This window comes from Protopterus annectens, chromosome 2.part0 (genome assembly GCF_019279795.1).
Source record: "Protopterus annectens isolate FY-2018-M chromosome 2.part0, PAN1.0, whole genome shotgun sequence".
In the NCBI taxonomy this organism is placed as follows: domain Eukaryota; kingdom Metazoa; phylum Chordata; order Ceratodontiformes; family Protopteridae; genus Protopterus; species Protopterus annectens.
Window position 1 is genome coordinate 1,941,431,044 of NC_056728.1, and position 24,866 is coordinate 1,941,455,909.

Genomic DNA, 24,866 nt, shown 5'->3' on the forward strand with positions numbered 1-24,866 from the left:
GAGGACCCAGGACCAATCCCTGTGGGACTCCACTCATGACAGGTCGGTAGTCTGATTTGAAGTCAGCTAATTTCACACTGTGGGTTCTATTTGAGCCAGTTTGCAACCCATCTAGTGATATAGGGGTTGATGCCTAGCTTAGTGAGATTTTCTGTGATTCCTGAGTGGGGAATGGTATCAAAGGCCTTGGCCAGATCAACATAGGCTGTATGAACCACCTTGCCTTCATCCACAGGTCTGGTGACTGACTCAAAGTAGTCAACCAAGTTGAGTAGGCATGAACTACCCTTCACAAAACCAAACTGTGTGGGATCCAGAGTTTGGAGATTCCCTATTTTCTTTATTATTAGGTCCATGATGATACATTCCATAGCTTTGCATATCAGAAGTATCAGGCTAATGGGGCAATAGTTCCCAGGGTCTGTAGTCATGCCTCCTTGTGGAAAGAGATGTCTATAGCAGTGCGCCATTCGGTAGGGACAAAGCCTGAGATGAGGCTGTGATTCAACAGGGCACACAGGTAAGGTGCCAGTTCACTCTGTAGTTCATGTAGAACACAGCCAGGGATATTGTCAGGTCCCATAGAAGCTGTATTCCTAGCCCTGGACAGTCTGTTTTAACCTGTGCAGCAGTAATACTGGGTGCTTGGCAATCTACTGGTATTGTGATTGGTCCTTTGAGGAAGGAGAGGGGTAAAGTTGGCACTGAATCTGTCAGCCAGTATATTGGCAATATCTGTTGGCTTGGTATAGGAGGTACCATTGTGCAGTAGCTCAGAGCAAATCTGGGTTTTGCCATGGAGGTTCTTTACATAACTATATAAGGCCTTGTGGTTGTCTTTACTATCTGCTGCAATTCTGTTGTCATAGCTAGCTTTAGAGGATTTGATGAGGGATCTCAACTTTTTGTTGAGGCTGATAAGGGAGTTTTTCCAGTCTTGGGACTTCACCTTATTCCATATCAGTTTCCTGTTTCTGTTGTAGAGTTTGTTTATGGCAGTGGAACACAAGATTGGCTTCCTTTTTTTGGATGAGAGCATCTTGGTTCTATTGGGTATGGCGAGATCCATGCATTTGTCTACGTGTTCTAACAGTGCATTTGTGTATGATTCGACAGTCAAGCAACTATTCTCCATTTGCATGGGTGCCGTGAAGTTAGCCACCTCTGTTCTTAGGAGCCCAAAGTTAGCTTTGGAGAAGTTTTTCATGGTGGTTACCTTTGTGGGGGTGAGGGTGGGAGGGATGTGGATTTCCAAGGTGATTAGTTTGTGGTTGGATCTAACCAGAGACGAGCTGACTGTTGGTGTAGAGCAATGGTCACACATGTTAGTAATGACCAGGTGAAGGATGTTGCTACCTCTAGTGGGGGTAAGAATGAGCTAGTCCAGGGCATTGGAATTAATGAATTCCAGGAAACATTGGGCAAGTGTATTGGTACATGAGTAGTTTTCCCAGTTATTGGAGTGGTAGTTGAAGTCACTCAGTATGAAAGTCTTAGGTTGGACCCTAATATTCTCCAGGGTGTTTAGGAATGTGGAGTAAGTGTCTTGGGACATGGTTGGGGACCTATAACAGGCTACGACCTGAATCACTGTGTTACCCAATGTTAGTGGCACCTGAAGTATCTCTGATGTGTTATGTTGGGCTACCAGTCTGGAGGTGTGCGCATCCTTTATGAATATGGAAACACCACCGCCTTTGCAGCTTCTGTCCAAGTTCTGGGGCCGAAAGATGTGGAATGAATTATAGCCTGGTAGTGCAGGGGTGCTTTCTGCTGCCTTGAACCAGGTCTCGTTAGAGCACAAATGTCGATGTTCTCCATCTTAAGGAGTGCTTCGAGTGAGTACATTTTGAGATTTAGACTTCTAGCATTGAGCTACATGACCCTCAGATTGCATTTGTTTGTAGCTGGTACAGTGGTAATTTGGTCTTTGGAACACCTCCTTAAAAAGGCACTATAGGGGTGGCAAGAGCCTTGGCCAGTATCCGGAAGCCCAGGGTTGACAGATTCAGGTCACCTCTGGCAAAGCCTTGAGGTGTGTCAGTCATGTCATTCCAGGCAGACAGATACTGGATCCCCTTAGAATGACACCAGAAACTTAGCCAGTTGTTGAAATCAATAATTTTCTGCTTGTACAGTGGTATTATTTTTGGTGATGGTAGGATGCTGCTCAGGGTAGGGTTGTACCCACCTGAGCTATATATTCCAAGAGCTTCTCCATGTCTCTTTTCATGTAGTCCAGGGAGGTACATCTCAGGTCATTCACACCCTCATGTACAATGACAGAGTCATATTTGTACCTATTGTTGAGGGACCTGAGTGTGTGCATTATGTGGCAGATCCTGGCACCTGACATACAGCTGACTGTTACTTTCTTCATATTCAGTCTAGTGAGTGGGACATCAGTGTATCTCACTATCAAGTCACCTATGACTAGTGTGTTGGGCATGCTGTTTTACCTTAGGGCTTTGGTTGAGTGGCACACTGTTTATGAGAGTTATGAGTCTGTGATTAGTGTTGTGTTTTGGTGCTCGAGTGTGTTTCTGCCTTGGAGGTCTCTGCTGTTTGGGTAGATTTTTTTATAAGAGCCTACGTGAAGGTGGATGTGTGGTGCTATATTTGAAACGTAACCATTATGTCTGCCATCAAACAAGAGAGAACTATCATATATGACAAACCACCCCATGATATTTCACCCAATCTCATCTTCCAGAACACGATGGTAGGTCTAGAACCATATCCAGCTATGCAGTCAGTCTTTTTTCCATCAAACTGAGAACAAAAAATACATTTGCACTGAAAGTGATAGTGCCTGAGTCAGGAGCTGCATCTTTTTTGTCCTTTAATTTAACTTATATACTCATGATTGTCATTCCTTATTTTTTATTTTGTTCAAGGTATTGGAAAATGTTTAACTGATTTTTTATTTTTTTTTTTGTAATCTTGGTCTTTTGGGTTGCTCTACTCAGTATCTTCAGTTTTCCTGCTTATGCTGTATGTTTGTATATCAGCCATAAGCCCTCTTGTGGATAACTTTGTTTATTCTCCTGCATTTTAATCACTGAACATTTATTTTAATAGTACAAGATGTTAGCTTTGATGTTACCAGTACTATTCTTGATGAATTTATATTTTACTGTACAGCTGCAGATATCTGAAATTTTCTTCCTACTAATCTCCCCAAATTTGTATTTTTTCAGGTGCATATAAAAAAGAAGAAACACTATTGCTTTTAAAAGTCTATCACATTAAGGGCCCTGTAGAAATTTTCATCAGCAAGTTTGAAAGTGACAATTGGGCACTGGATGGCTATGTAAGTTAAATAGATACTGCCAATGTTAGTGTGATTTGTACTTCTGCTTTAAGGCTCGCCATAAAACGTGTTTCAAACACATCAAAACACAAACTCACAGACATGCACATTGTCTAGATGTCTGCTACTCTGTGTAAGTACTAGAATTTTCTGATGTCTACAGTATAGTTTGTTGTGATGTGAATGTGATGCATGGAAATTTATATTGCTGCATAAAAGTGTCTTTAAGATGGCAGAATATAAATTAAAAGCAGTTTTTCTACACATTGTGTATTAATTAACTAATTCAGCCATTCATTTTCCTATATTTCATTGTGTCCTGTTCAGCATGATAGAGGAGTTAGAACCTATTGTGCAGTGCTACAAACAATCCTGGGTGAGAAGAAAGATAGTCCATTGCAGGATCATATACACATACACACACACACACACACACACACACACACACACACACACACACACACACACACACACACATGCACACACTCCTAGGGATGTTTTGAAGATTATCAAGTGACCTGTCGTGCCAGTGTTATGTTAGAGGAAACTGTAGACCCTATATCAACCAATGAGGACACAGAGAAGACACATAGATATCTCACAGAAAATAATCCAGCTAGGAAATGAACTGGAAAACAAGCAAAACAGTCTTTTCTATGCTAGTTATCGCCTCTTTGAATGAATTATATATTTTTCTTGATGATTTAAAACTATAGAAGAAGCCCAAACATATCCACCTTGAGGATAACTGCTACTAGATAGTGATATACCTGAAAGCAACATAGAGCTGTGATATGTGCAACAATAAGACTTTTTCTTGGGTAATTGCAACATGCCATCATGTAAACAGCATGGCTGGAATAATAGACCTGCATCCATTGATTGTTTACTATACTTTAGATCGATTTGAAAGACCAGTTATTCACAAAGTGAAAAGAGTTAAAAGGCTGTGTATAAAAAATATTTAAGGTATTGCAGTCCTTCATAATAAATAATTTAGGGAGACAGACCATTAATCATTCTAGTTATAGTACACTGTTATCATAGTCTTCACTATGGAAATATTGATAACTTCAGATTTTTCTTTTAGTTTATGATATTAGAATACATTAACTACATTGCCAAGAGGACCATTAGGAATAGAGCATTTAACTTGCTATTAGCTTGCCTTCCAGTATATTCCATAATATCTGATAATCCTAAACAATTAGAAAATTCAGCAAGGGTGGCAAAGGGTAAGCTGTCCTGAGTAGTTGTAATACAGATAGCAGCGTATCAACCAAAGATGGCTCAAACAAGACTATTATAAAATGTAAAAAGCCATCCTGCGCAAGTAACTGACCCCACACAACTGTGCTAAGTCCAGTATGAATGCTAATAGTATCCAGTAAAGAGGAATTCAAAAAGTTCAAGAGGTAAAATAAAAACTATTTATTAACATAAAGCATACGAAAGGCTAAGCGCTTTCATTTCAAACTATAAGAGACTTCATCAGGACAAATACCACTAGTATCTGGATCCTTTATATAACAATCTGTTACTAGTTTAGATAATTAAGTATGGAGGCACTTAAAGTTACAGGACATAAAAAGCATATAACAATTCTGACTAAATTAAATCAGACATAAAAAATAATGCATCCTATAGTCAAAGTAAGGCATAAAATCAATTATGTTATAGAAAAACATGTATAAAAGAAACATGTATTTTGTTGCAAGTAATATTTATAAATTGAGACCACGTTTTTTAAGAAGGAGACAATAATACAGTTGTCATTCATACCTGGAGGTACCATAGCATTCCCTGATCTCTAGGTCTAGTTCCCAAAAACCTCCTCCTATGTTGTCAACTACAATGTCCAACATCCCAAATTTGAACCTACTAATACCTTTACAAACTAAATGGTGCTTATAAAGGGCATTATTTGTGTTAGCTTTATTAATGGCATACAGATGTTCATAAATGCATTTCCTAAAGCTGTGTCCTGGAGATCAGGGAACTACACTGGCAGCTAAAACTAAATGCTATGGTACCTCCAGGTAGGAATGACAATTGTACTATTGTACCCCCTTCTTAAAAATGTGCTCTCAATTTATAAATATTTTTTTCAACAAAATACATGTTTCTTTTATACATGTTTTTCTGTAACAGAATTGATTTTATGCCTGACTTTGACTATAGGATGCATTATATTTTATGTTTGATTTAATTTATTCAGAATTGTTATATGCTTTTTATGTCCTAAATGTACCTCCATACTTAATTATCTAAATTAGTAACAGATTGTTATATAAAGGATCTGGTTACTAGTGGTATTTGTTCTGATGAAGTCTTGTAGTTCAAGACAAAAGGGCTTAACCTTTTGTATGTTTTATGTTAATAAATAGTTTTTATTTTTACCTCTTTCTTGGACTTTTTGAATTCTTGTTTACTGGATACTATTGGCATTCATACTGGACTTAGCACAGTTGTGTGGGGTCAGTTACTTGCTCAGGATGGCTTTTTACATGTCCTGAGTAGTTTCCATCCCTGTGGTTGTTGTCTGGATTTGTACTATGTTTTGATAGTAGTTTCATGGAAGCCAAGTACCATTAGTCATCAGACCAAATCTGTTGGATATGTAAGTTAGGCAAATCAAATAACTATCTTAATTTCATAATTTTGTATAAAATGAGTGAGTTCAAATAAGAGAAATAATTTCTCACATTGGCGAAGTTGTCACATAGAAATCCACTAAGACAAGTTCATTGACCTAAATGTCTGTTCAGTGGAACTCATTCCTTCTTGTTGTTTTGTACTTGACCCAAATACTTTGAGTAGACACATTCTGACTCATCAACCAGTCAAGGGAATATCCAAGATGGCTGCATGCTGGTCAAGAGGTTGATTAGAGCTCTCCCAGTGTGAAAGCAGCAATTGTGAAAAACAAGCCAGTAAAATCTCTCAATTTGGATAAAATTCATTTAATGGCTAGTAATTACATTGCTAGAATACCAACAAGACATTTAGAGAAAGTAATATAAAATTAGCCAGAAGTGGAAAAGTGAAAAAAAAACTAACTAGGAATAATCTTGCAGATATTCAGCAAAAAGCAGTTCAGGTTTCAAATGTGGTAGATTAGATGGCTTCCATTAAAGTAGGCCGTGGTGGTGCAATGGTTAGTGCTGTCGCCTCACAGCAAAAGGTTCTCCCGTTCGATTCTCAGCTAGAGCACCTTCTGTGTGGAGTCTCCAGGTCCTCCCCATGATCGAGTGACATATAAATCATGCAGGTAGGCTTGTGCGTGAATGGGTGTGCCTTCTTTGAAGGCTGGGCATTAGGTTGGCAACTTGGCACCATAAAAATCCACTGCCAATCATTTGCGGTCCCGAGTTCCACTGTGGCGGCCACTAAAAGCCGAAAGACATTACTAGATGGCTTCCACTAAAGTAGAGGAAAAATAAATCAAATATACTCAGAGGTGTTTAAAATAAGTGAATCATTGAAAGAATGTATACATTCAAATAAAAGACTGGAAAACAGAAGAAACTTTAACTAGGTATTCAGATGAGGTGGTAAAACTGCAAAAATCAGATTCTGAAATGAAGAAAGGCTGGCTGAGAATGAAGCTTATCAAGAAAAACTATGAAAATAGAGTGTGATGAAAGAGCTTGCAGAAAAAAATCTAAGATTTTCTTCTTTACCAGAGAAACTAGAAAGAGCAGACTGCATTAATTTTAAGAAAGTAATAAGTAACTGGACTGGTATTCCACAGCAGAGTTTGTTAAATGAAAGTGAAAGTATGTTTTTGCTCTAAGCCTAGCCAAGAAAATGTAGCCAATACCTATGTAAAGATTCAATTATGCCAGTAGAAAGAGTTGCTCATGGCAAAATTATTGTACAAAGGAAAAATAATAAACTCGAGGACTGCAGAGTAATAAGAAATGATTAATCACTGTGCACCAGGTAGAACAGAAGCACATTTCTTTCAGCAAGTAAGACATTTGAAATGGGAAGTGTGAGATTCAAGTTACAATAGCCCACTTTTTTCACAATATTTTTCCTGAAGGGTCAATGACATTTTTGGATGCAGAACAGACTAAGGAAGGGGAAAAAAAGTTGAGTGACCCAGCTTGCAGTAGTAGACTCTGTTTCATATTCTTCTGACAAGAAAAATATTTCACAGGAAGACAACTCAAACCAAAAATAAAAAACGGAATGCACCCTCGGTAAAACAAACACCAAATTTAATGCCACACTTAGCGTTTTCTTTCAAACCAGTTTCATGAACTTCTTCAGGCAAACTGTATATCAGTTAACATTCTTATAAACAAATAACGTCATAAACATTGATGACATCATCCTATCAAGCATACAGCATGAATTTAAAAGCACACACACACACACACACACACACACACACACACACACACACACACTATTAAACATTCTCTCTCCAATGCTTTTAACTTTAGACGGCACCCAAGTGAACAGTGGTCTTTAAGACCAGGAAAAGAAAATGCATGTGTTTTAAGTTGCCATAAGAGTTCTCTATACCCTAAATTTAATGCCCATGGACCTCCCCTGATATTTTTCTTGAATTGTTAAAGTATTATATACAAAAACTTGTGATCCCTATTTTCAATTAAGTATCTAGCTAGAGCATTATTAACATTCAGTTTCCCTATATCATGCTGATGTTCATACACTCTCTGTTTAAATTGCCTCTTGGTCTTACCAATGTAAAACGCTGTACAGTCTTGGCATAGTGTTGCATAAACAACCCCCACCAGGGAAGTCTTCAGGAGCAGATGATATTCCCATGGAAGTTTGGAAGCTGAGACTGAAGAAAGCTATACAAATCTGGAAGGTTTTAACAGTATTTTAAAAATGGGTGGATTACCAGGATCTTGAAAAAAAGCTGTGGTTGCTATATTTCCCAAAGTGAATAGTGGTCCTTCAGGCCTAGCTTCATATAGACCCATTTCAGTTTTAAACCAAGATTATAAAGTGTTTATAGCCATACTGCTATCAGAATGGCAGTGGTGTTGCTAGAAATTGATAAATATGGATCACTGTGGTTTTGTGGACAGAAGGCAAACATTTGACAGTATTTATAGAAAAATGATGATTCAGAGAATTGAAGAATATAATAAAACAGTACTATTATTAGAGAGTCTTGATGCGGAGAGTTCTTCTCTGACAAGCTATGTTTGATCAGAGGAACAGTAGAAGAGTGTCCTCCTTTTTCTTTGTTATTTACTTTATATGTAGAACCATTCACAAAGAAAATAAGGGCCTCACACATTCAAGTATATAAATGGAATCTTAATCAGGAAATGTTATCCTTTTTTGCAGATGATATTAGTTTGCTCTTTAAAAAAACATAAAAGGACGTTTCGATGTTGTGAAACATTTTGAGACAGTTTCAAGACTTTTCAGGATGTAAAATTAATGAAGATAAAATAAATGTTATAGCAGTAAACTTTGTACCCACTCTTGAATTGGTTCAGCTATACATATATTTATGGTGACATGTTAAGATGAACAGCATTTTGTTACACTTGCAAAGTTCATCATCAAACTTAAAAGGAGTGCCAGAGAAACAAAACAAGATGGCAGACATTCAGCATTCCCTAGCCTCCAAGAAGGAAAAGATGTATCTAAGAGAAAAAACAAAAAACAGACTGTAGACTGAAGTACTGAAATTGGGAGATATGCATGGGGAAGTTGTCTTAGATGGAAGGAGCAAAAAGGAACTAGCAGAAAAAAATTAAAGAAATGGAAGATAGATAAAGGTGAGAAAATGTCAGGATTTGAAATATACTGGAAGGTGTAGAAGAAAGGAAACTGAGAAGGTACATTGTCAAGTGACTAACCAAATAGGCCTTGTGAAGAAAGTCAGACTCATAGACAGAGCCCACAGAGTATACACAACATTGAGATCAGAGCAACAGTTCCCCCGCCAGATAGTTATCAACGTTCACAATTTTCAACTTAAGGAACGCCTATTAAGTCTTCTGTGGAAGAAAGGCAAAGCATTCACTGTATTGATTAGCTGTGACTTTTCATTGGGCATCAGACTAAAGAGAAGCAGGTTTATGCCATATTTAAAACAACACAGGCAGCTGAATATCCACTTTAAGGTGGTGAACCCAGCAATAATGTAATTTTTCTTCCACATGGAGTAAAGTCTTTTATGGGTCCAGAAGTGGAAGCAGCTGAGTTCAAAAAGTACAAACAGGTGAAGGAGCAGGACAATTCTGAGCAGAATAGAGATGAAGGAGGGGGAAGTAGACAGGGCCAAAAAAAAAAGAGACTGAAAGACAGATGACCTCTAAAACCATTCCCTGTTTTCAAGAAGAGGCAGAAAGAAGCAGAGCTACACACTAAAAGGATTAGGGAGAGCCTCCAAGCAGAGAAAGAGCAAAGGCCAATGAACAACGTGGTAGAGGAGACCATGAGTGTAACTGGCTCCAACAGCTCCCTGTGCTGGTAACTCAAACTAGCACCCCCCACCCTCCCATCTCTTCAAATGAAGAGCAAAAAAGAAAAAAAAAAACAACTAGTGTAATAAGCCTATGGCTGCATTGCTACATTGTAGCCATGGGCTTATTACACTAAGTTCAACCCATCGACCCTCCCCTCGTACAGCTAGCATATCCATCCCATTGGGATCATTGGCATATAGGATCATAGGAGATTACTAGGATATCAACCCTGAGGTCATTTTAAGCCTAGCTATTTCATCCCAATGTAATACCACAGAAATGCTAGTCAATGTCCCAGATTGCATTTAGTCATAACTGCTCATGTCCAGGAGGGTTGTGGGCTCTATCTCCATTAAGAATTTACGGTGCCCCATCCGCTCATCCAGGTTCCTCTTGAACAGAGTCATAGAGGTGCTCTGTTTCACATGAACTGGTAGCCTGTTCCAATGATGTGGCAGTTGCTGGGAGATAAATCTGTCCATCCAGCATGTCCTATTTAAGTTGCAGGCCATATTTAGGGTCCTAGAATGGATGGCTCTAGACCCATGTGATTTACATCTATGCAACAAGTCCATTAGGTTTGGGTTTGGATTGCTCTGTAGCCCAGGCACAAGTCTCCCCAAAGAAGTCTATATGATGTGGCATATAGTGATAAGAACTTTAGTCAGTCTGCATAAGGCACATGCTGCAGCACCCTTGATCTTCTATGTTAGAAACCTCTGAGGTCTCTCTAATTGTTGCAGGTGCTTAGTACAGTACATGCCAAATGGGGTGTTGCACTTAATTATGGGCCAGATAAGTGCCAATGTATAGAGGGGTTATAACTTCTTTTGCTCTTGAGGCGATTCCTTTAGTAATCAAGTGTGCTATGTAGAAAGCTTTCCTTACTACAGTAGACACATGGTGGTCAAAGTTAAGGTCACAGTCAACTTGTGATCTCAGGTCCCTTACTACTTCATGAGTACTTAGGATATTGTTGTTGATTTGGTTGTGTGAGGGGATATTGTTTGTACTGAAGGGAATGATGATGCATTTCTTTGCATTCCATTTGAGACTGTGACTAATACACCAGTTTCTGGTCTGCATGAAGCCCTCCTGGAGTATACTGACATCATTTGGGGATTCAATGATTGCACCTACTTTGCAGTCATCTGCAAACTTGGTCATCCACAACCCTTTTGTTTTGACCTGAACTTCAGAGAAGTATATACCACACAATAGGGGGCCCAGCACTGACCCCTGTAACACCCCACTCATAATAGGTATGCTGGTGGAAGTGGAGTCACTTAGTTTGATAGTGTGTGTCCAGTTTGTGAGCTACATCTTACAGTGAAGGGGTTTACATTCACTTTGCTAAGTTGATTGGTAGTGCCTAAATCTGGGATTGTGTCAAAAGCCTTTGCTGGGTTGAGGTGTGCTGTGTGCAGAGATTTTCCCTCATAAATGGCCTTGGTCACATTTTCAAAGCAATCCACTAGATTTAACAGGCAGTATCTGCCCTTCACAAAGCTGTTTTGGGTAGGATCCAGGGTTTGGAGGTCACCTATGTCTTTATTTATGAGGTCCATAATGACATATTCCATTGCCTTACAGATGAGGTTAGTCAGGCTTATGTGTCTGTAATTCCCTGGGTCTATTGATAGGCCACCTTTGTGGAAGGGAATGACTGTTGCTGTTCTCCATTCTACAGTAACAAAGCCTGTGGTTAGGCTATGAATGAAAAGGGTACTTAGTGGTGATGCTAGTTCATGTTTTAGTCTGTTTAGAAGACAGCGTAGGATGTCATCTGGTCCCTTAGAGGTTGTGTTTTTTTGCCTTGGACAAGCCTTTGAGGACCTGCTATTCAGATATGTAGGGTGGGGGGAAGTTTGGGGAAAGGTTTGTTGTAAGTTAGGAAAGGATAAGGAAGTAAACATTTTGTCAAACTTATTCGCTAGTAGGTTTGTTGTCTATCTGGGGTCAGTGTTTGTGATTCCATTGGACAATAGTTTTACATATGCTTGGATCCTACACTTTAGGTTATGTTCATAGCCCTAAAAGGCCTAATGGTTATCATTGACTGCGCTCGCTAAATTTTTCTCAAAGAGGCCCTTAGAGGATTTGACAAGTTGTCTTATTTGCCTGTTGAGGCTGAGGAGGGTGCTTTTCCATTGTTGGGGCCTTATCTTTGTTTTCTTGGACAGTCCTTTTTGCATTTATTGTAAAGTTTATTGATGCTGGATGTCCACCATGGCAGCTTGTTTTTACTTGGGGCTCAGGCATTAATTCTTTCTAGTATGACCAAGTTTATATACTTATGCAAGTGATTGTACAGGACTTTAGTGTAAGCTTCGGCAAAGTTACAACTTCCAGTAGGGGTGGGGCTTGGAATGCATTTATACCTTCACCTAGGAGGGTGTAGTCTGCTGTGGTGAAGTTTACTATTCTGATTTCACCCTTTGTGAGTTCTGGTGTTAGTGCCAGCTCGAAGGTGACTGATTTCTGGTCAGCTCTAACCAATGAGAGTTGGACAGTTACAGCATTGCATCTTTTTGACATGTTGCTGAGGACCAGATCCAAAATGTTTGTTCCCCTTGTAAGGGTATGGACAATTTGTTCCAAGGCATTTGAATTAACAAAGTCAAGGAACTCGTGTGTTAGCGAATTAGGGCTAGCTTAGGTTTCCCAGTTGATGGTGGGATAATTGAAATCCCCCATAACCAGTGTGTTTGGTAAAACTTGGAATGTCTCCTGTTTGGTCAAGTAGGCTTCATGGGCATTGTGACCTATGGAGGGGAGCCTATAACTGGCTATGACTTGAATGGGAGTCTTACCCACCAAAACCTGGACCTGGAGTAACTCCATGGAGTTGTCCAGTCTAACTAGCAGGAAGTGAATGTATCTCTAATATAGCCACCCAGTGGTGTAAACCTTGGCTTGAGATGATTGTCACTGTTGAAGTTGCACCCCTACACTATGTGGAAAATGGGTAAAAGGGATTGTGGATGGATGGATGGATGGATGGATGGATGGATGGATGGATGGATAGATTGAAACATTACCTCCTTTGGTTTTCACACGTTTATTTTGCCATCTGAATGTGTGGAAGACATTGTAGCCTTGCCAGGCTAGGTTACTCTATGAGGCCTTGAACCAGGTTTCTGTGACTGCACAGATATCTACATCTTTTATTGATAGAAGTGCTTCCAGGGAGTCTAGTGTTTGGTGTAAGCTCCTAGCATTTAGCAACATGACCATTATTTTGTTCTGATTGGTTAATTTCACATTGGTAATGTTGTTTTCAAGACCTTGCCTGAAAAGGAGCTATGAAGTAGGCAAGAGCCTTTGCCAGCAGCTGAAAGCTTAGACATGCCAGATGCAAACCATCTCGGGCAAAGCAGTGAGGTTTATTGACCACAGCTTCCCAGGCTGTGAGGAACTGGATCCCCTTTGAATGACACTCCAAACTGAGCCAATTATTGAAATCAATCTTTTTTTATTTATACCGTGGCATCATTTTAGGTGAGGGTAGTTTGCTGCTCAAGGGTAGGGACATACCCGCCTGGGACACATACTCAGAGAGCTCAAACATATCTCTCTTCATATAGTCCAGTGACATACAACTCAGGTCATTCACACCAGCATGAACTATGACAGAGTCACAGAGTCATAATGGCATTTGTTTCTGAGAGACCTGAGTGCATGTGTGATCTGACAAATCCTGACACTGGACAGACAGCGGACTCTGACTTTCTCCTTGACCAACTTGATGAGTGAGACATCCATGTGTCTCACTGTTTAGTCTTCATTGACAAGAAAATGTGTTTTTTGAGTGTTATGCCTTACTGGCTTGGTGGTGAGACATTGGTGTTGCTATGTGTTATGGGTGCTGTGGTGACTATGTTAATTGTAGCAGCCTTGTGTTTTGGCTGTCTCTGGTTTTTCTGTAATTTTTTTGAGAGAACCTCAACTTCAACTTCCTGTATGTGGATTTATGTGTTTGATGCATATGTGTATGTGTAGTGATATGTGTATGAGTAGTGGTACTATGAGCATATGTAGTGGTGGGTGAGTTGACAACCTTCACCGTGATATTATTTTGTGTGACAGAGAGCATGGATTCTAGATTCTTGGTGTAAATACATTTCTTGCACTCTGTATTAGAGTGTGTTATTAATAAAGGGTCGTCTGTGTGCATGAGGCAATTGCTGCACTGCCTCAAGAAACCCAAATTAACAAGATTGTCAGAAGAAGCAAGGGTAGTCCAAATGACCATAATGCTAGGTTGAAGACTGTTGTCACTAGGGGTGGCTATTCAGAATCGATCATGGAAGAGCTCTGTAGATGGATATTTCTTCCTGTGTTTTAAGGAAAATTTGTGGAATTTAACTGTCTGGCTTTGGCTCACAACCGAGCAGCAGTGCACAGTGCTGTGTGATGTGCAAACAAGCAGAAACATGGTCAAATGCAGGGCTTAAATACCAGAAGCTAAAAGCTTGAAACAAACTTTAAAAAGATTCAAAAGGACCAATAAGGATGCTTATTCCAAGCCCTAGACTGGCCTTTCTTTATCAGACAGGTCCAATGATCATAATTCTCTCTCAAAAGTTCAGATAGGCCCCTTCCAATCCAAGATGGCCTGGAAAATGTGCTCAGAACAATCAAACCACTATAAACAGTTTCAGAAGTAGCAAGCCTGTATCTGCACTGTGCTACAGTTGGTTCCTATTGAATTGTCGACAGCTTATGCTGTTGAATGCTTAATCATTGACACCTAAGCGTTGAACGCTTACAATAGTGAATGGCCACATCATCGAATTCTTTCCTCGGGAAAGAATTTGCATGGCCATTATCGGGGATTTGCCCTTTCCCCAATGTAGAGCGATCTTGGAGATGGTATATTTAGTTAGTGGGGGATGTGGGTGGCTTAGCCCCCCACTATGTTTGGGGTATGTTTGTGTATTTTGTTTACGGACTGCCACCCAAATTTTTTCCCGAGGAAAGAATTTGATGATGTGGCCGTTCACTATTGTTAGCTTTCAACGCTTAGGTTTCAATGTTTTAGGATTCGACAGCCTAAGCTCTCGATGTTATGGTATAGAGGCACTACAGCTACTAGCTACACTAGTTTCAGTGGGAAACAGTAGTGAATGTTTAGAACAGCAGAAAAATAGCAGAGAAACGCTAAAAAAAATGTTAAACAGCAGAAAATCAGCTAGGAGGCTCAAAAGAATGTTTTAAACAGTTAACAGATGAGTTATTTAAACACTGGTTGCTAGGAAAACCAGAACAAGTAGAAAAGATAGCTTAAAACAGTGAAAATACCAGTAAATATTTAACATACAGTGAAACTAACAAAAATGATTTGTAAACAGTGAAAACTGCAATAAACTTTGATCTAACAGGAACAGTAAAGCAGACAATTGCAGTACAACAGTGCAGTTTAGTACACAGTAGTTACAGTACAAAAGTAGGTGGCAGGCAATAAAAAAGTGCAGTAAATAGTATAAATAATTAAGAAAACAGGCAACTTATGTATTTTTTGGAAGTTCACAAGCCTCTAGTCATCTAGTATCTCAGCTCAGAGTTGTTGCTGGTAGCCCACCTCAGTTCAGTTTGGTACAAACAAGCAGAAACCTGCTCAAATGCAGGGCCTAAATACCAGAAGCTAAAAACTTGAAACAAACTTTAAAAAGATTCAGAAGGACCAATGGGTATGCTTATTCCAAGCCCTAGACTGGCCTTCCTTTACCAGACAGTTCCCAATCACCACAATTCTCTCACAAAAGTGCAGATGAGACCCTTCCAGTCCAAGATGGTCTGGAAAACTTGCTCTGAACAAACAAACCACTACAAACAGTTCCAGAAGCAATAAGCCTGTATCTGGCCCATGTTACAGCTACTAGCTACCCTAGTTTCAGAGGGAAACACTAGAGAATATTTAAAACAGCAGGAAAAATAGCAGTGGGATACTAAAATACAGTTGAAACAGCAGAAAATCAGCAATGAGGCTCTTAAGAATGTTCTAAATAGTTAACAGATCCACTCCACCCACCCACTGTATTGCCAAAAGAAAATAAATGCTTCACTGTAATAAGCCAGCACTACCTACTTAACTGAATAAACTACTTGAAATTTCAACAGTGTCTTTATCCCTTGCACAGGGAGGATATCAGAGAGAGAGATAGAGTCTCCCACATAAGTTTTTATAAGTAATCTTATCTGGATTAATCCTCTGTACTCGGTTTCTTGGTAGTCCTGTCACCCTCTGGGTCACTGGTGGAATACCAGACTTCACTCAACCCCTCTGGATTACCTCTTCTTTCTCTTTTATGAATGACCTGAGATGTACCTCCCTGGACTACATGAAAAGAGACATGGAGGAGATCTCCGATCTTGTAGCCCAGGCCGGTATGACCCTAGCCCTGAGAAGCATCCTGCCATCACCCAGAATGACACCACAGTACAAGGACAAAATGATTGACTTTAACAATTGGCTAAGCTTCTGGTGTCATTCTAAGGGAATCCAGTATCTGTCTGCCTGGGATGACATGATCGACAGACCACACTGCTTTGCCAGAGACTGGCTGCACCTGTCGCCCTGGGGATTCCGGATACTGGCAAAGGCTCTTGCCACCCCTATAGTGCCTTTTTTAGGCAAGGTTCAAATGACAAATTCACCACTGTAACAGTTACAAGCAAGCAGAATCTGAGGGTAATGCTACTCAATGCTAGAAGTCTAAACCTCAAAATGCACTCACTCAAGGCACTCCTTAAAATGGAGAACATAGATTTCTGTGCAGTGACAGAGACCTGTTCAAAGCTCCAGAGAGCAACCCTGCATTACCAGGCTATAATTCATACCACACCTTTCGGCCACCAAACCCAGACAGAAACACTAAAGGTGGAGGCATGTCCATACTCATTAAGGATATCCACACCTCCAATCTAGTTGCTCAGCATAATGCATCCGAGATTATCCAAATTCAACTAACTCTGGGCAAAACCGCAATCCAGATTGTAGCTTGCTATAGACCCCCCACCCCCACCATGCCCCAGGACTCCCACTCCTCTTTTCTTGCTACACTAGAAAATATTAAGGTACAACCCAACACTCTAATAATGGGTGATTTCAACTACCCTACCATTAACTGGGAAAACTACTCATGTACCAACTCTTTTGCTCAACGTTTTCTGGAAATCATCAATTCCAATGCCTTGGATCAACTTATCCACACCCCCACCAGGGGCAGCAATATCCTAGACCTGGTCATCATCAACCTGGGTGACCGGTGTTCCACACCAGAGGTCAGATCCAACCATAGGCTAATCACCCTAGACATCCACATCTCGCTCCCACCTCCATTAGGAAATCAACCGTAAAAAATTTCTACAACGGCAACTTCATGCTTCTTAAGACAGAAGTGGCAAACTTCACGACACCCATGCAGATGGACAATAGAGGTACGACTGCTGAATCCTACACAAATGCACTTTATAAGCACTTACACGAGTGCATGGATCGTGTTATCCCTAACAGAATCAAGATGCTATCCTCCAAAAAAAAAAGGAAGCCAATCTGGTGGTCTTCTGCCATAAACAAACTCTACAACAGAAGAAAGAAACTGTTGCAAAAAAGAGTAAAATCCCACGATTGGAGGAACTCCCTGGTCAGCCTCAGTAAGAAGCTGAGATCCCTCATAAAATCCTCCAAAGCTAGTTATGAAAACAAAATTGCCACTGATTCTAAAGACAACCACAAGGCATTCTATAGCTATGTCAAGTATCTCAATGGCAACACTCAGATCTGCTCTAAGTTACAGCACAATGACACGAAATATACAGAACCAACTGATATTGCCAACATCCTGGCAGATAGGTTCAGTGCTAACCTTACCCCCTCTCACCCCCTAAAGGGCCCATCTTTATACCAGAAGAATGCAAAGTTTCTGTAATCACGGCTGCACAGGTAAAAACCTCACTCTCCAAAGCCAAGAGCAAGACCTGACAACATCCCAGGCTGCCTTCTACATGAATTACAGAATGAACTGGCACCCCACCTAAGTACCATTTTCCATCATAGCCTCATCTCAGGCTTTGTGCCCATTGAATGGTGCACTGTGACAGTTATCCCACTCCACAAAGGGGGGCCACAACAGACCCCAGGAACTACCACCCCATTAGCCTGATGAGCCTCGTCTGCAATGCCATGGAATGTATCATCATGGAACTCATAAACAAAGACAATGGAGATCTCCAAACTCTGGACCCTGCACAGTTTGAGGTTGTAAAAGGCAGATCATGTCTCCTAAACCTGATAGACTTCTTTGAAGTAGTCACCTAAGCCATAGATGAGGGTAAGGTGGTTCACACAGCCTATCTAGATCTCGCCAAGGCATTCAGCACCATCCTCCACTCTGGAATTATAGATAAACTCACTAAACTAGGTATAAATCCCTATGTCACAAGATGGGTTGTCAACTGGCTTACTAACAGAACCCACACTGTGAAAGTAGCAGACTCCAAATCAGACTTCAGACCAGTGACAAGTGGAGTACCACAGGGTTCAGTCCTGGGTCCTCTCCTGTTTGGTATCTACTTCTCTGACGTACAGGCTAACACAGAAGGTCTTTGGCTAACTAAGTTCGCAGATGACTGCAAACTAGTAGCCATAATCAAAACTCCTAACAATGTGGACATCCTACAAAAGGGCCTCACTGAGACAGATGCTTGGTGTCAGAGACATGTTCTCAAGCTCAATGCCAAAAAGTGCATTGTCATCCCCTTTGGTAAAAACTCTGTACCCATGAACTACCATATAGGCAGTAGTCTACTTAACACCAAAAGTGTGATAAGAGACCTTGGGACATAAGTGGACAGTATTCTCTCCTTTGATAATCACATTGCCACAGTGGTCAGGAAATCCTTCTATGTGGCACACCTCATCACAAAAGGTTTCTCATCCACAAAAAAAGAGGTCATTGTTCACCTCTACTCATCACTCATTAGACCCATTTTAGAGTACAATGCCGCTTTTGGTATGTGCCTCACAAGACATCTACAACAACTGGAAAGACTGCAAAAATACCTCACAAACAGGATTACTGGCCTCAAACAGATGCCTTATGCAAGACCATCTCAAAAAACTCCAGCTTTACTCTGTCGCATATCGCCTACTCGGAGGCAATCTCTGCCTAACATACAAAGCTATGTCAAACCCAGAGCTGTTGTACATGCTCCACTTAAATAAATCCCAATCCCTCAAGCTACATGCTCTAGGGACCTAAACCTTGTCACCATAATAAACAGAACATGCTGCAGAGATAGATTCCTGTCCCAGAGACTTCCCATACTCTGGAACAGACTACCTATCTATGTCAAACAGAGCTCCTCATTAGCACTCTTCAAGAAAAATCTTGATGATTGGATGGGTAATAGGAAATTCACCCCAGGGATCACTTCTGTGGTTCTGCTTGACAGGGGCACAGGAAAATAATTTTCTTGGGTGGCGAAAGCCAGGGTACCTTTTTGACTAGGCTTGTATAGGCCCTAGGGCCAATAGCCTAGTACCTACCTATGAACCTATGAACCTATGAATAACTTGGGCAATGTAACCCCTTTAACCCAGTTATGAGCCTTCTATGTTTACCATTTGTCAAGTTCCCTAGCCATGTAAAGTACCTGGCATTCTTTCTTTAATTGCATAATTTCTCAGCCCAAAACATGATCCTTACAGCCCATGCTTTTGTAGGAGAGCTTCATTGCTAAAAGTTCCTTCTCCACTGAAATAATTATACTAGAGCTCCTCACAGTCCTTCCCACTTGTATTTACTTGGCTGTATGACTAAGACCACATTTAAGTTTCGCCCACAGATGTCTTGAATCTGCAGGCTTAACAACATTACCAGCCACAAATGTCTTAAGAGCACATTCTAATTTCTCATTTTCTGAGGGATTATGGAAAATAAGGGAATGCAATACCCCTACTTTGAGAGGAGCTGAATTACCAAGTGCCCTAGAACCAGAGAATGATCAAACAATGCAGTAGAGTATTGATTACACCCTTTGAAATTTGGAATACCCAGGGCATTGAGAGGAAAATAATCTATCCTGCTAACACAACCTAAAGTAGGTACTAAAAATGTGTAGTCACATACATCTGGATACAATGCCCTCCAGACAACAACTATGGAAAGATCTCTGAGGTGGTTATTAAATTCATTTGTTAATTCAGGCAAGCTATTTCTACCCTCCAGAATTCTATCCACCCCCTATAATAAGAAAAGGATTCTCACTTAAAATACTTTAAAGTGTACCTAAAAACTGAGTAAATTCCTGTAAAGTGTCAATGTTAAGACTATTGAAGTTCACCAAAATGACAGGCCCCAGTCTGTGGCTACCTTTAAAATTATCCATCTACCTTTCTTATCTTTATGGTAGGCTAAGGAGATCACAGGTTCCTATCACGTAGTTGAACTTTTTCAAATTCGAACCTCATATGGTCGAGACCATAAGTTTCAATTTGTAAAAGTTCGACCGTTTGAATGGAAATCGCCATAAGTGGAGGTTTCCATTTTGTTCAATGAGGTGTGATCTCGGAGTTGGTATATTTAAGTAGCGGGTGTGTGGGGGTGCAGGGGGCTTGCCCCCCTGCTTAAAACAGTTTATTTTGTTTTCCATTGTTTTGTTGTTTTTATCCATAGTCAAAGTTTTGTAACCTCGAACAGAATGGTTCAAACATTACATGTTCGAAGTTATAAGACTTCAATTATGTGATATAGACCCGGAGATCACTGTAGTGACTGGTGCATTAAAATCAGCATGCCCTTCTTAGTTGATTTAACACAACTGACTACACCCCATCCCTTCCATTGCTTTTAAAACATAGACTCAGATGCACTTTTCAGTTTAGTCTCCTGAAGAAATACAAGGTGAGGTGACTGTCTCCTGAGGACTAAGAAGTATGCTTGTGCTTTATTCCATAAAGAAATACTCGGTAAATTCCACATTAAAATTTTAAATATATTGAAATTTTTAAAATGTTAATATATTGATAGTATTACTAATCAAATGACAGGAAATGGCAGACCACTGATTAGCAGCAGCAGTCTTAACTGGGAAAGAATTAGTAGAAAAACTAGTCCGATAGCAGCTTCCCAGTACACAAAACCCAAATAATATACAATTAAATGGAAAACCAAAGAAAACTCAACCAGTGGATTTATTAGAAAACACTTGTTAAATGCAGAATGAGAACCAAGGGGACAGACCTTGGGAATCATGAGGTAAGGGAACCAAACAAACTGAAGGAGACAACAGAAAGAAAGAAAGAAATGTAAAGTGAGTCCCACCAAAACTCTATGAGCCCATTCTCGTGCCCTGAACTAAAGCTGTTATATCAACCATCCCCACTATATCTACATTTTTAAAATATCCTGCTAAATGGTACATGCAAACAGATAAGAGGATTGGACAAATCCAACACTTTTAACAGCCAACCATAAAACAGGCAAACATTCATAAAGATGAAAGATAATGGTTAATTATGCTCGTAAATTATAGTTCATTAATTGTAGGAAACATCGGCTCTACTTTATTCGCTCAAAACACATAAAACCCGAATCTGAATAGTGCGAAACATAAAGAGCAAACCGCGAATATGTTGAACTTACTAAAGCGCGAAATTTAAAACCACAGATCGTCATAGTCAGCCAACCCACCACCCACAACACACTACCTACCCAAACACAATAAAAAAACACATGCATACACTAACCAAAACCCTACTTCTAGCCCTAAATTAAAGCACCAAAACCCTACTGCTAACCCTACACTAACCACACATAGACAACTATCCATGCACTATCCTTAACCCCTCCCTAACCCTAAGGTCTGTAACTACCGCACACTTCCCCTATGAAGCTATACCCAAACAAACTAAATATTCCACACACTTACACTTAACAAAACCCTACACTAAACCTTACATACATTACCTACACAAAACCATACATACACTACCTACCTAAGCACTTACCTTAACCCCTCCCTAACCCTAAGGTTCATAGCTATTGCACACTTACCTTACGGAGTTATACCACAGAAGGGCCAAGTATGCAAATTCGATATTTCCACTTTCCCAGTTTCATTCGTTCGGCGTATTCACAGTTCTCTCCTTATGTGTCGCGCTATCCGGATTTGGGTTTTTTGTGTTTTGAGCATGTAAAGTAGACCCGAAAACATCCATCTTTGCATAAACAGGAATAAAGACCATCTAAACTGGAATGCGCAAATATTGCAGCCTCAGTAAATGACCTAACATACACATAGGTGACATTCCTAGTGCAGTTAATTGGAGTACATTCTCTCCTTCCACCCATTCATCTGACTAATGTAACTGAAGATTTGCTGGGATGATTTCACTCCTAACCCCTTGTGTCATGTAATGGTGAGCCAGACAGTGAATTAGTGTCTAGTGTTGGATCAGGAGTCACAAAGTCCAATGTGTTGCCCTCCTGTTTTTCCAAAGGCTGAAGAGGCATACATCTATTCTGTTTAGAAACTGTCAAGAGGTGAAATAGCTCCTGGTTGTTTCCATGCCTGTGGAAGGATATGGTTAGTGTGCCTTGTGGGGGGAGACCCTCTCATTTCCTTTTCTGCAGGCACTTTGGTCAGGGATCAAGGGAAGATCCTCTCAGCCTTCCATTTGTCAGGGAAGTCTACGGAAGTTTCCATCTCACACAAGTCACCCCATGAGTGACCTGCGGATTTCTACTCTAATAAAAGAGTGTCCAGAAAATTGCCAATGTCTTCAGGGTTATCCAACTTGGTATCTTGCTCATTCAAAGAGATATATAACAGCATAGAGAAGCATAACTGACATGGACATCCTATCTCCTTTAGTTTCCTTATAAATAGTACCAGATCTTCATTTTAGTAAACAATGAATTACTATAATCAGTTTGATTTGTTCCACAAATCCATCAATATCTAGTCCATTACACAACTCCTTTCCCTTCTAAATACCACTTCCTTGTCAGTAAAGTCCAAAAAATGATAGTAAAACATCTTGGGAAATTATATGACTGGACCTTAGAAACAATTCTATGGGCTTTTTTAATTACTGGTTGATGAAGGAGTGTCAGTGCCCTGGTATTTTCTAAAGTCCAGTGGTTTATTCCCCCCTCCTTACCTTCTGGCAAGCCAATAATATGCAGGTTATTCCTCCTCCACCCATTCTCAAGATCATGCAGATTGAGTTCCAAATGGTATGCCCACAGTTGTAAATACAAGATGTGAGAGCTATGTGAAGTAAAAATCTTTCTATGCTAATTTACCTCCTGCTGTGTGAGGAGCACAGCCCCCCCACATTGCGGGTGTGTGGGTGGTATAGCCCCCCACCTATTTTGAATGTTGTAAACCATAGACATGGATACTTACAAGTTGAATGAATAACTCTTTCCAGAAGATAATATACCCTGCACCCGCCTTACTATATATACTAACTCCAGGATCACACTACAGTGGGGAACAGAGCATATACCTTTTTTTAGACAAAATGAGTTTCAGTCAAATGAGTTTTCAGTGAAGTCTGCATTCAGTGAATTGTGCAAAGGTAATTCATTTTCAGTGAAATGAGACTTCGACGAAATGAGTTTCAGTGAAATGTGTTTTCTATCAAACAAAGTAGAACCATATACATATATATATATATATATATATATATATATATATATATTTATAGAACATTTTGCTGAATGCCCCAGTAAAGATACAGAGCATGCTAACTAAAAGATAAAGCTATGTAGTTCAACAGTAACAGTAACTTTTCTGTGAAGCCTCCATGCATATCAACATATACTTCTTTACATAGTCACTTTAACAAATCCAACTTCTTAGACAGAAGCTTGTGGGTTGTGGTGGTGACATTGTGGTTAAAGGTTGTTTTTAATAAACATTTTCATCTGTTTCTGATGACTGAGGTTATCAAATTAACATGCTGACAGTCATCGAGGCAGTCAGTACCATAACCTAATTTTCTAATACTTGTATATTTTCTACGCATTCTTTTTTTTAAGTGAATTGTCACTTATTATTCTAAAGGAATGCAAACTAATTTGTCATATTAATGATTTAAAATTTTGGAATTAATGAGAGTTGTGTTCATTATTGTTTCCCAGAAATTACACACTTGGGGTTTAATTAAATTAATGAAGTGCTGTTCGTTTATTTGTACCCTGCTAAAGTACTGTTTCCATCTTTTCATCCCTGATAATGGATTCCATCTCAGTGAACTAAAGTCATGAAATGAAATGCATTTTAATTGGCTTCTTAATTCTGACTACTGAATTGCTAGAGAAATATATGAGTTCAAGAAAGAATTTGTTTAGAATGTGTGCATAGTCTCCCAAACCTTCAGGGTTTAAAAACAAAGACGCTTTCTAACTTTCTTAACACACCAATATTTCATTGTAGATTTTAATTTTATATTGTATCCAGTCCAACAATGTATTTATTCATTTAGAAAGACAGATAATATGCATAAACATATCTTTTACAAAATGCTTAAAAACATATCTCTCAAATTTTATGATTTACGGTTAGCCTTATGGTCTTTGGTTTTCAAATTAAGCCCTGCTCTTCCTAGATTTCCTGATGTTCCATATAAAGTCAGATTTTATGTTTGCATACCTTATTAAATAAATAAACTAAACCTATAGAAAGATTCAGTGCCACTAATTACATAGGGTCGAGTATATAAAGACTTTCCTTTGTGAAAAATAGTAAAGTACTTCTCTTTCTGACCTCTCTGTTGTGATTTTTAAAGGCCAGTGTTATGTTTTAATGCTCAGAGGATGAGAGGTGCTCTTAGAAATGAGTAAGCAAATTATTTCATTTTTATTTACACTTTGTTGACAGGGTTAACCCCATTTGTCTTGGCCTCTATATTCATACAGACTAGGGGAAATTTAACTAGGGCACCATAGAGCTTTCCCTAATCTTTTAAATAAGTGCTGTAGGGTCATTTACATCTATCTGAGCTACCATCAACCTGGGAAGGGGCATCATTGTATTGTCTTATCTGAAAAACTCTTTGTAGCTGG

General features: G+C 39.6%; 1 protein-coding gene across 1 annotated transcript in view; it reads left to right on the forward strand.

The window, feature by feature from the left end:
- Positions 1-24,866, forward strand: part of LOC122792903 (CUB and sushi domain-containing protein 1-like) — a 4,548,980-nt gene that overhangs the window by 4,361,478 nt on the left and 162,636 nt on the right. The window contains exon 56 of the mRNA XM_044060461.1: positions 3,201-3,313. Within this exon, the coding sequence (XP_043916396.1) occupies positions 3,201-3,313 (113 nt within the window). The remainder of the gene's footprint in view (positions 1-3,200; positions 3,314-24,866) is intronic.